At 43.6% G+C, this 12,500-nt stretch overlaps 1 protein-coding gene across 3 annotated transcripts in view; it reads left to right on the forward strand.

Moving 5' to 3' along the window:
- Positions 1-284: 284 nt before the first annotated feature.
- baiap2b (BAR/IMD domain containing adaptor protein 2b) overlaps positions 285-12,500 on the forward strand; it is a 55,641-nt gene continuing 43,425 nt past the window's right edge. Inside the window, exon 1 of one of the 3 annotated variants that reach the window (XM_079372318.1) lies at positions 285-520. In XM_079372318.1, coding sequence (XP_079228444.1) covers positions 443-520 — 78 coding nt within the window. In that variant the 5' untranslated portion in view covers positions 285-442. The remainder of the gene's footprint in view (positions 521-12,500) is intronic. The other 2 variants (XM_079372317.1, XM_079372319.1) reach the window with 2 other exon arrangements.

A 12,500-nucleotide genomic window follows, 5' to 3' on the forward strand; every position in this document is an offset into this window, starting at 1 on the left:
TTGTCTTCTTTGGGTTTAGACTGAGGAGGGGTCATATATATATATAATAAAATATATTTATTAATGTTAGTATTGTTATGATTCATATATTTGTGATTGTTAAAACGTCTTCCATGTCATGAATCTTGTATCACACTTTTTCATGTTACAGAAATTCTCCTCCTTCAGGTCCAAAGTTGTTTAATGTCCCACCGTCCATGAACACAGCTCCCCCCCCCCCCCCCCCCCCCCCCCCCCCCCTCCCGCAGTGAGTCCGCCTCTGCTCCACCGCCAGGCGGACTGAGCGGCTGCGTGGGGAGCCGGTGTGCGCGCCGCGGAGGACTTTCCTATAAAAGCAGGGATCCCACGCTCACACGAGCTCGTCTCTCTCTCGTCACGAGTCCCCGCCATCAGCTGCAGTCCGGATCAGCATCTTCACCTCACCTGAGGGAAATCCTGGTCTATGGTTCTTATGACTGAAGCACCGACAAGGATGTCCCGGACCGACGAGGTGCACCGTATAACGGAGAATGTCTACAAGGTAAGAGTGTTCGTCTGTGTTCCTGCCGCGGAGGGACACTTGCTACCCGGGGACACTCTGACTGAAGGACGGGGACCTCCGGAGACCCTGAGCCGGCTGATCTCCGGGTCTGCTGGTTCACCTCCGTCAGCAATGAATCTGTGTTTCTGTAAAGAGTTCGATCTGAACCAAACCTCCATCTGGATCCATCATTTTAAAAAGACAAAGAGCTTGGTATTCATACCAGCTGACTCTGATCACGTCCGTCACGTTCATCAATGAATCTTTAAATTCAATGATTAATCTTTAAGTTAATCGATCTTTAATTTCATTAATTAATCTTTAAGTTCATCGATCTTTAATTTCATTGATTAATCATGAGGTTGAGTGATTAATCGTTAAGTTCATTTCATGATGTTCAGGCTTCATGATAAATTTAATGTATTTAGCAAACAATTGAAATAACTCATATGTCATCAATTAATCGATCAATTATCTCTCCAAACCCGATCAATCATTTAGCACGTCATCAGGCCGTCTTATGGCTGTGAACCTGCAGGTGGGCATTCAGGTGGTTCTGCCCACCTTTGGATCTTAGTAAGGTCCACATTGAACCACAAACATCTTGTTTTTGTTTTCAGTTTCTTCTTCAGCTGTTAATGAGCTGATTCCTCGTGTTACAGGTGGGGCTGTTACAGGTGGGGCTGTTACAGGTGGGGCTGTTACAGGTGGGGCTGTGACAGGTGGGGCTGTGACAGGTGGGGCTGTTACAGGTGGGGCTGTGACAGGTGGGGCTGTTACAGGTGGAGGTGTTACAGGTGGGGCTGTGACAGGTGGGGCTGTGACAGGTGGGGCTGTTACAGGTGGGGCTGTTACAGGTGGGGCTGTGACAGGTGGAGGTGTTACAGGTGGAGGTGTTACAGGTGGAGGTGTTACAGGTGGAGGTGTTACAGGTGGGGCTGTGACAGGTGGGGCTGTTACAGGTGGGGCTGTTACAGGTGGAGGTGTTACAGGTGGGGCTGTTACAGGTGGGGCTGTGACAGGTGGGGCTGTGACAGGTGGGGCTGTTACAGGTGGGGCTGTGACAGGTGGGGCTGTTACAGGTGGAGGTGTTACAGGGGGAAGTGTTACAGGTGGGGCTGTGACAGGTGGGGCTGTTATAGGTGGGGCTGTTACAGGTGGGGCTGTTACAGGTGGGGCTGTGACAGGTGGGGCTGTTACAGATGGGGCTGTTACAGATGGAGGTGTTACAGGTGGGGCTGTTACAGATGGAGGTGTTACAGGTGGGGCTGTTACAGGTGGGGCTGTTACAGATGGAGGTGTTACAGGTGGGGCTGTGACAGGTGGGGCTGTGACAGGTGGAGGTGTTACAGGTGGGGCTGTGACAGGTGGGGCTGTGACAGGTGGAGGTGTTACAGGTGGAAGTGTTACAGGTGGGGCTGTGACAGGTGGAGGTGTTACAGGTGGGGCTGTTACAGGTGGAAGTGTTACAGGTGGAAGTGTTACAGGTGGGGCTGTGACAGGTGGAGGTGTTACAGGTGGGGCTGTTACAGGTGGGGCTGTGACAGGTGGAGGTGTTACAGGTGGGGCTGTTACAGGTGGGGCTGTTACAGGTGGAGGTGTTACAGGTGGAAGTGTTACAGGTGGGGCTGTTACAGGTGGGGCTGTTACAGGTGGGGCTGTTACAGGTGGAGGTGTTACAGGTGGGGCTGTTACAGGTGGGGCTGTGACAGGTGGAGGTGTTACAGGTGGGGCTGTTACAGCTGGGGCTGTTACAGGTGGGGCTGTTACAGGTGGAGGTGTTACAGGTGGAAGTGTTACAGGTGGGGCTGTTACAGGTGGGGCTGTGACAGGTGGAGGTGTTACAGGTGGGGCTGTTACAGGTGGGGCTGTTACAGGTGGGGCTGTTACAGGTGGGGCTGTTACAGGTGGAAGTGTTACAGGTGGGGCTGTTACAGGTGGGGCTGTTACAGGTGGGGCTGTGACAGGTGGAGGTGTTACAGGTGGGGCTGTTACAGGTGGGGCTGTTACAGGTGGGGCTGTTACAGGTGAATGGGAGCTGCTGCTGTGTTGTGTAACCAGGCAGAGCACTATGTTTAGTTTGACGCAGATTGTGTTGAGCTTTTTCAGTCGTCTCTGTCTTTCTGCAGATGAAATAAATAAATCATTTTGAATGAGATGATCATTAATGTCATGCTTAAAGAAGGGGCAAAGACAGGAGGGTATAAAGAAGGGGCAAAGACAGGAGGGTATAAAGAAGGGGCAAAGACAGGAGGGTATAAAGAAGGGGCAAAGACAGGAGGGTATAAAGAAGGGGCAAAGACAGGAGGGTATAAAGAAGGGGCAAAGACAGGAGGGCTTAAAGAAGGGGCAAAGACAGGAGGGCTTAAAGAAGGGGCAAAGACAGGAGGGTATAAAGAAGGGGCAAAGACAGGAGGGTATAAAGAAGGGGCAAAGACAGGAGGGTATAAAGAAGGGGCAAAGACAGGAGGGTATAAAGAAGGGGCAAAGACAGGAGGGTATAAAGAAGGGGCAAAGACAGGAGGGCTTAAAGAAGGGGCAAAGACAGGAGGGCATAAAGAAGGGGCAAAGACAGGAGGGCTTAAAGAAGGGGCAAAGACAGGAGGGTATAAAGAAGGGGCAAAGACAGGAGGGTATAAAGAAGGGGCAAAGACAGGAGGGCTTAAAGAAGGGGCAAAGACAGGAGGGCATAAAGAAGGGGCAAAGACAGGAGGGCTTAAAGAAGGGGCAAAGACAGGAGGGTATAAAGAAGGGGCAAAGACAGGAGGGTATAAAGAAGGGGCAAAGACAGGAGGGTATAAAGAAGGGGCAAAGACAGGAGGGTATAAAGAAGGGGCAAAGACAGGAGGGCTTAAAGAAGGGGCAAAGACAGGAGGGCTTAAAGAAGGGGCAAAGACAGGAGGGTATAAAGAAGGGGCAAAGACAGGAGGGTATAAAGAAGGGGCAAAGACAGGAGGTCGGTCGAAGCCACAGAACTCGCTGCCAAACGGTCGAGTGTGAAAATGGCAGCATGGAGAAGCAGCAGCGAGGTTTCTTCCTGTCATCAGCAGGATGCTTCGTTATGGAGTCAGCAGGAAGGACGAGCAGCAGAGTGATGCTGCCAGGTTGACCCTCTGCTGGCTGCTGATTGGAGGAGACTGATGCTGGCTGCTGCAGCTTGTGTGTGAGGGCTCTTTATTAATTCATTATAAACATGGAAGAGGCCCAGAGGTGCTCGCTGCCTTTATGTAACTGTAAAATCAGTTCCTCCACGAGCAGAGACAGCAGATCAGGGACATACAGACCATAATGTCACAGAGAAAGTCTCCGGGTGAAAAACCTCCAGTGAGGTGCCAAACACTTCAGTCCACATTAACAATCATTGTGGTGTTCGTACGCTGCACATGTTGTGGGTAGGAGGGGTCAGTAAAGTAAAACGTTTGACCCTGCTGTACCGCCCCCTACAGGCCAAGGATCACAGACCAAGCCTCCACATTCATTGGTTATAGCGCTCTGTGTGTAAGATGGAGCGGTGGCGTTGGCCCCGGGGGTCTATGGGGATGATGTCTGTGGGTGGATGGGCAGTTAAATGTCCCGGTGGACTCGTGGTTCGTGGGCCCTTCAGGTGCGTGCTGACAGTGTGGGTAAACCGTGTGTCCTCAGGTTGTTGTGGTTGCTGAATAAACACCATCTGCATGTTTGTATGAGTGTTGTAATCCTAACGGAGCTGCAAGCTGCGTCTGTTGAATGAAGCTGGAGCGTCGGGCAAGGGAAGGCGAGGAGAAGCTGCTTTGTGTCAGATGGGATGGACGGAGTGGATTAAAGACGGATCAGCTGCTCCATGCATTGATTTTTCTCACCGTCTTTGTTTATGTGCAACTTAATTTACAGAAAACTGGAATCAGCACACCTGTTAGTTAATGATCCATGTTACTTTAGAGGATTAAACGCAGCCTCTCCTCATCCCAAACATGGCTCCAGTGTTCATGAGCTGCGTATTTAATGGGCTCCCATTTCAGGATCAGATTCAGATGGAGGACTTGTTCACAGTTACTGTAGATTCTGGATCAGATGGAGCACATATTCAGCTCCTCCACTTGGACTCAGAAGGTCCGAAGCTACGCTTACTGGATTTGTTCTGTGGAGAAAGGTTTGTGTGTGTGGTTGTCTGTGTGTAACACTATTGAGTCTGTTCCTCCATGGTCTGAAGCCTTTTCTTAACCTGATGGGATAACATGCAGAATAACACCTGACTCACTGTGTGCACCGCTATCATTCACTAGATATCATTGCAATCAGCTGCTGCTTCTTTAAGGTCTCTCTGATAATAACGGCGTGCCGTCTCATCAGAGGTGTGTGTTGTTGGAGACAGACTTTTGCAGGCGAGAGGCGGGGCTTCTGTTGATTAAAAGGTCAATGTCATCAGAGGACTTTTTCCCCCCTCTCACTAGTTGGTGTCATGAGCGACCAATCCAAGTGCTCTGGTGAGTCAGGATTTCTCAAACCAGTGACCTCTCTGATTGGTCACACCACTTGAACCTCCTTTGTCAGTGGTCAGAGCTGCATGGCCCACTCGTGCTCCAGCTTCATGCATTGTTCTGATCTTCAGGCAGCAGCAGTGGTTCAGAGCGTCACAGTGACGCTGATTGTCGTGGGATACATGGTTGTGTTATGTAAGAGTGAAATGGAGCAGAAAGGAAAGGGTTCAGTGTTATAATCAAAATGAAAGCTGAAGATTGAGCAGCAGCTCTGCAGCACAGTTGAACCCTTTCAGCTTGTTTTGGTTCTTAAAACTGAACTGCAGGCAGCAAACTTTGCTGCATCATTTTTCTCAAACATTAATTATATATATAGTCATTTTACAATTAGCTAAACTATTTATGACTGTGAATGTTTGGACAGTAATCTGTAGGAAATCAGGAAATAAAGAGAGAATAGTTGATGATCAGCTCTTTTTCAAAGATCTATCTGTAGATGCTGATTCGTAGTTTCCAACTGTATTCAGACATCTGTGTGTACCTTGTAACTCTAAATGTTGTAATTTACAATGCAGAGAGCTTCAGCTCTGCAGGCTGTGAGGCGCTCTCCGAGTTTGTCTCCACAGCCTCCATCTCTGTCACACAACAGAAGTGTTGGTGTCGGCTGTGTGTTTGCAGGACGTCTGCAGCCTTTAGCACTGTAAGTTATCTAAGTGGAGCTGGAGGTAGATCAGGGAGGCGAGCTGGAAGCTGTCAGGGAGCAGGAGGCTGGCAGAAGATAAAAGGAAAGTAACTGTGGTGGTTCTCCAAAGAGAGACAGAGAATGATGCAGGAAAAAAGGGCTGTTACGAGTGTGCACCCGCCGTTTAAGGAGTCGATGATTCCATTAAAATACGAGTGAAAGGCAGAGGAGAGAAGAGCTGCTGCAGTGTACATACGTGCTGATCAGATACTCTTTGACGTCTACATGTGCAAGACGTCGATTGGTGGAGGAGACTCCCTCCCTCACCTCCTTACTCTCGCCTCAAACACCCATCAGCTCTGCTGTGGTACGGCTGAACGTGAGGAGAATAATAATGGAGGGGGGGGGGGAGGGGGGGGGGAATTCCAACATCAGAAGTTCCCCCTCGCTCATCTCTCTCTGAAGTTGAATCTGTGGAATATGGAGCGCACACATAGACACACATGCAGTTTTCACACGAACTGATGTCCAATCACTGGAAACCACTATAATGTGTTTAAATCATCAGATTATGACTCATACATACAACACATACAGCACATACAGCACATACAACACATACAACACATACAACACATACAACACATACAACACATACAACACATACAGCACATACAACACATACAACACATACAGCACATACAGCACATACAGCACATACAACACATACAACACATACAGCACATACAACACATACAACACATACAACACATACAGCACATACAACACATACAACACATACAACACATACAGCACATACAGCACATACAGCACATACAGCACATACAACACATACAACACATACAACACATACAGCACATACAGCACATACAACACATACAGCACATACAGCACATACAACACATACAACACATACAGCACATACAACACATACAACACATACAGCACATACAACACATACAACACATACAACACATACAGCACATACAACACATACAACACATACAACACATACAGCACATACAGCACATACAGCACATACAGCACATACAACACATACAACACATACAGCACATACAACACATACAACACATACAACACATACAGCACATACAGCACATACAACACATACAGCACATACAACACATACAACACATACAACACATACAACACATACAGCACATACAACACATACAACACATACAACACATACAGCACATACAACACATACAACACATACAGCACATACAGCACATACAGCACATACAGCACATACAGCACATACAGCACATACAGCACATACAGCACATACAACACATACAGCACATACAGCACATACAGCACATACAGCACGTACAGCACGTACAACACGTACAGCACGTACAGCACGTACAGCACGTACAGCACGTACAACACGTACAGCACATACAACACATACAGCACATACAGCACATACAACACATACAGCACATACAGCACATACAACACATACAGCACATACAGCACATACAGCACATACAGCACATACAACACATACAGCACATACAGCACATACAACACATACAACACATACAGCACATACAGCACATACAGCACATACAACACATACAACACATACAGCACATACAGCACATACAGCACATACAGCACATACAACACATACAACACATACAGCACATACAGCACATACAGCACATACAGCACATACAACACATACAACACATACAGCACATACAGCACATACAACACATACGTGTGCTGCCTTCTAGCCATTTTTTGTTTTATATTTTGGTAATTGCTTCTCATGTTTTCTTCCATTTAAGTTTTTAATATAATAATAATATAATTTAATTATATTATTATATTATAAGTTTTTAATATAATAATAATATAATTAAATTATATTATTATTATAAGTTTTTAATATAATAATAATATAATTAAATTATATTATTATATTATAAGTTTTTAATATAATAATAATATAATTTAATTATATTATTATTATAAGTTTTTAATATAATAATAATATAATTGAATTATATTATTATTATTATTATAAGTTTTTAATATAATAATAATAACTAGACAATTCCAGCAGAAATTGTGAGGGTGGTTGCCGTCTGTGTACGTGTTTGAGTTATACTGCAGTAAAACTGTTTAACTGTAGTCAGCTAACAGCTAAGACAGAACTTTGTCCCAATGCTATGGTCCCACTCAAATGATGATGTCATCACTCTATCTGTGAACACTTGCTGCTCACTGATTGGTTGACATTCAGCTTTGATCTGCCAGAGTGCCAGAACATTCTATCAATGTATTTGAATGGGCTTACCACTGCTCGCAAAACCTCAAATATCTTAAAAACTAAACATGGTATCACCAATCTGTTTGGACTGTGAGCGACAGCACAAATAGGCACACGTTTTGATATATTTTATGTGTATTTAACATTCAGACTGGGACCACAGTGGCGATTTTAAAACATGAGTGAAAATTGTGAAATTCTGGACATCACTAGAGTGAGAGCCCAATGTGTGTGTATGTGGTGCGTGACTGTCAAACAAATTCCTCCCCTGGGAGACTGAAACATTTTATGTTTTTACTTTTTGCTTTATGAGTGAGGGGACACTAAGAGCTTTATTTTGATGTATTTTGTTTATATATGTGAGCAACAATGACTTCAGGATGGCGATTTACAAATATGCTTCCAAAACTGAAGTTTTTGGCAGTTACACTCTAGGATTTCAAATTTTGCCATTCATTTTCAATGGGGCAATTTTTTGTCGTTTAAACTCGATTTGTGTCCACACCGTGTGTCCGAGGTTTCCACAAAGTAATAGCACACTTTTTGGGGCCGAGCCGGTCGTTTTGATACCTTTCTTGTGTGTGTGGCGCAAACGCTGTGGGAGGAGTAGCGCGGCCCGTTTTTAGGATATAATAATAATAATATTAACTAGAAAATTTGCATTTCCCTGCGGAAAATGCGTGTGAATGCTTCCTGCTGAAATGTTGCGGAAACACTGCTGAATGAAGAAAAATCAGCAGAAAAAGAGGAAAATTAGCAGAAGATGAAGAAAAAGTGGAACAAGTAGAAGAAGAGGAAATAGCAGAAGAAAAGTGGAAGAAGAGGAAATAGCAGAAGAAAAGTGGAAGAAGAGGAAATAGCAGAAGAAAAGTGGAAGAAGAGGAAATAGCAGAAGAAAAGTGGAAGAACAAAAACCGTAGTAAAAGGAGAAAAGGAAGTAGAAGAAAGTGAAAGTGTCTGTACAAGAACAAGAAATAGTGATAGAAGAAAATGTAGTAAAAGAAGTGGAAGCAGAAAAAGAAGTAAAAGCAGAAGAACAAGAGGTAGAAGAAGAGTAAATAGCAGAAGAAAAGTGGAAGAAGAAAAACAGTAGTGAAAGGAAGTAGAAGAAATTGAAAGTATCTGTACAAGAACAGGACACATCAGACATGTCACTCGCAGGAGCTGGGGATCGAACCCTCAACCTTCCGATTGACTCTACCAACTGAGCCACAGCCGCCAATCATGAAGAAAAGCATTTACAGTATAAAGTTCAATGCATGTGTGTGCGTGTGTGGAGGGGAAGGTGTTTGTGTGTGTAAGTGCAATCAAGAGCAACTGCATTCAGCTGGCAGCTTCGACTGAGAAAATGGGGGAACATCTCCCTATTCAGTGCTCATTTTAAGGGGTTAAATTAAGAGTTGGTGGTTGAATGATGATTTTATGAGCAAGAGGAGAGTTAGCTGAACGCGTTGATGTAATTTTTATGTCTGGGATCCAAGAAATGTGGGAACTACAGCGATGTGAAAACTTTGTCAAGAGAGATCAGTTTCCAGATGAATCGGTGGATCTTAACATTATCGCAGATGGAGAGTTTTTTGGACCACCTGCCGCTTTGAAGCTCACAGTGTCCAAACCGTTGCTCCGTTTGTCCTGAAACTTTAATGTGAGCGAGAGGACAAGTTTTCCTACGTTTTGAGGGTACATTTATTCATGTGGTGTGAAAATTGTGGTCGCTAGAGCAATTTGTTCGGGAGATTTTGAAATAATCTCACAACTCTGCCGCACTCTAACGATGACGTCACGCACTCTAGCTCTGAACATTCCACCACATAGACACCCATTCAAAAACGGGGAAGACAGCAAAAAACATCACAAAACAGTTGGAAGTATAGTTTAAAAAGTATAAAAGATAGCAAAACAATGTAAATGTAGTAAAAGTAGTGGAGAAACGTGTGAACGTTTTAAAGTAAAAATGAAGTCTCTACGTGGAACACAGCAAAAGTTATAAGGCTGAGAAGAAGGTGAAACAGTGGAAAAAAATCCCATTCATTTCAATGGGGAAATTTTTTTTGAAAATTTGTGGAAAAAGTGAAATAACTTAAAAAGTAAAAGTAGTAAAAACGTGAAAAGATATAGCACACCTGTCCAGAAGAAGCAGAACAGTATAAAAGTTGAACGGTGTAAGTAGCACAAACGGTTGAAGAGTAGAAGCGAAGCAAAAAACGTACGGAAGTGGAATAATAATAACTAGAAAATTTGCATTTCCCTGCGGAAAATGCGTGTGAATGCTTCCTGCTGAAATGTTGCGGAAACACTGCTGAATGAAGAAAAATCAGCAGAAAAAGAGGAAAATTAGCAGAAGATGAAGAAAAAGTGGAACAAGTAGAAGAAGAGGAAATAGCAGAAGAAAAGTGGAAGAAGAGGAAATGGCAGAAGAAAAGTGGAAGAAGAGGAAATAGCAGAAGAAAAGTGGAAGAAGAGGAAATAGCAGAAGAAAAGTGGAAGAAGAGGAAATAGCAGAAGAAAAGTGGAAGAACAAAAACCGTAGTAAAAGGAGAAAAGGAAGTAGAAGAAAGTGAAAGTGTCTGTACAAGAACAAGAAATAGTGATAGAAGAAAATGTAGTAAAAGAAGTGGAAGCAGAAAAAGAAGTAAAAGCAGAAGAACAAGAGGTAGAAGAAGAGTAAATAGCAGAAGAAAAGTGGAAGAAGAAAAACAGTAGTGAAAGGAAGTAGAAGAAATTGAAAGTATCTGTACAAGAACAGGACACATCAGACATGTCACTCGCAGGAGCTGGGGATCGAACCCTCAACCTTCCGATTGACTCTACCAACTGAGCCACAGCCGCCAATCATGAAGAAAAGCATTTACAGTATAAAGTTCAATGCATGTGTGTGCGTGTGTGGAGGGGAGGGTGTTTGTGTGTGTAAGTGCAATCAAGAGCAACTGCATTCAGCTGGCAGCTTCGACTGAGAAAATGGGGGAACATCTCCCTATTCAGTGCTCATTTTAAGGGGTTAAATTAAGAGTTGGTGGTTGAATGATGATTTTATGAGCAAGAGGAGAGTTAGCTGAACGCGTTGATGTAATTTTTATGTCTGGGATCCAAGAAATGTGGGAACTACAGCGATGTGAAAACTTTGTCAAGAGAGATCAGTTTCCAGATGAATCGGTGGATCTTAACATTATCGCAGATGGAGAGTTTTTTGGACCACCTGCCGCTTTGAAGCTCACAGTGTCCAAACCGTAGCTCCGTTTGTCCTGAAACTTTAATGTGAGCGAGAGGACAAGTTTTCCTACGTTTTGAGGGTAAATTTAGTCATGTGGTGTGAAAATTGTGGTCGCTAGAGCAATTTGTTCAGGAGATTTTGAAATAATCTCACATCTCTGCCGCACTCTAAGCGATGATGTCATCACTCTAGCTCTGAACATTCCACCACATAGACACCCATTCAAAAACGGGGAAGACAGCAAAAAACATCAGCAAACATTTGGAGGTATAGTTTAAAAAGTATAAAAGATAGCAAAACAATGTAAATGTAGTAAAAGTAGTGGAGAAACGTGTGAACGTTTTAAAGTAAAAATGAAGTCTCTACGTGGAACAGAGCAAAAGTTATAAGGCTGAGAAAAAGGTGGAACAGTGGAAAAAAATCCCATTCATTTCAATGGGGAAAAAATTTGTGAAAATTTGTGGAAAAAGTGAAATAACTTAAAAAGTAAAAGTAGTAAAAACGTGAAAAGATATAGCCATAATGAGCAGAAAAAGCTGAACAGTATGATAGTTGAACGGTGAAAGTAGCACAAACGGTGCAAAAGTAGAAGAGCGGCAAAAAACGTACGGAAGTAGAAGAATCGGAATAATAATAAAGAACTGGATAACAATAGTGTGAATGCTTTCAAGCATTCACACTAATAAAGATTTGGATAACAATAGTGTGAATGCTTGAGCATTCACACTAACAATTGTAGTAGTGTGGTTTGCCTTTCAGGCAACCACCCTAATAATATAATTTAATTTAATTATATTATTATATTATAAGTTTTTAATATAATAATAATATAATTTAATTATATTATTATTATTATTATTATAAGTTTTTAATATAATAATAATAATAATATAATTTAATTATATTATTATATTATAAGTTTTTGCTATTTTGGCTTCATTTCCCTTGTTCACAGTTTTTGCTCGAGCACATTAAGATCTGTAAATCTGCTGAGGAATAAATCGCAGCCTGATGCAGATTGTTTGGGAATGAGTTCCAGAAGGTTCAGAGCAGCAACAGAGAAGACCCTGTTCCCTCAGGACCAATAACTCGTCTTACAGGGGGGACAGGTGATAATGCAGAGGATCCCCCCTGCTTAGACCGGTAGGGGGGGTCCGGTTCTGGAGGGCTGCGTCAGCGAGGATGAGGAGTTTAAAGGGGATACGCTCGGGGACGGGGAGCCAGTGGAGGTTGTTTAAGGACGGGGGTGATGTGGTCTCAGGTCTCGGGAGTGTGTGAGGAGACAAACAGCAGAGTGTGTT

The sequence above is a fragment of the Symphodus melops genome (assembly GCF_947650265.1).
Source record: "Symphodus melops genome assembly, chromosome: 21".
NCBI classification, from domain to species: domain Eukaryota; kingdom Metazoa; phylum Chordata; class Actinopteri; order Labriformes; family Labridae; genus Symphodus; species Symphodus melops.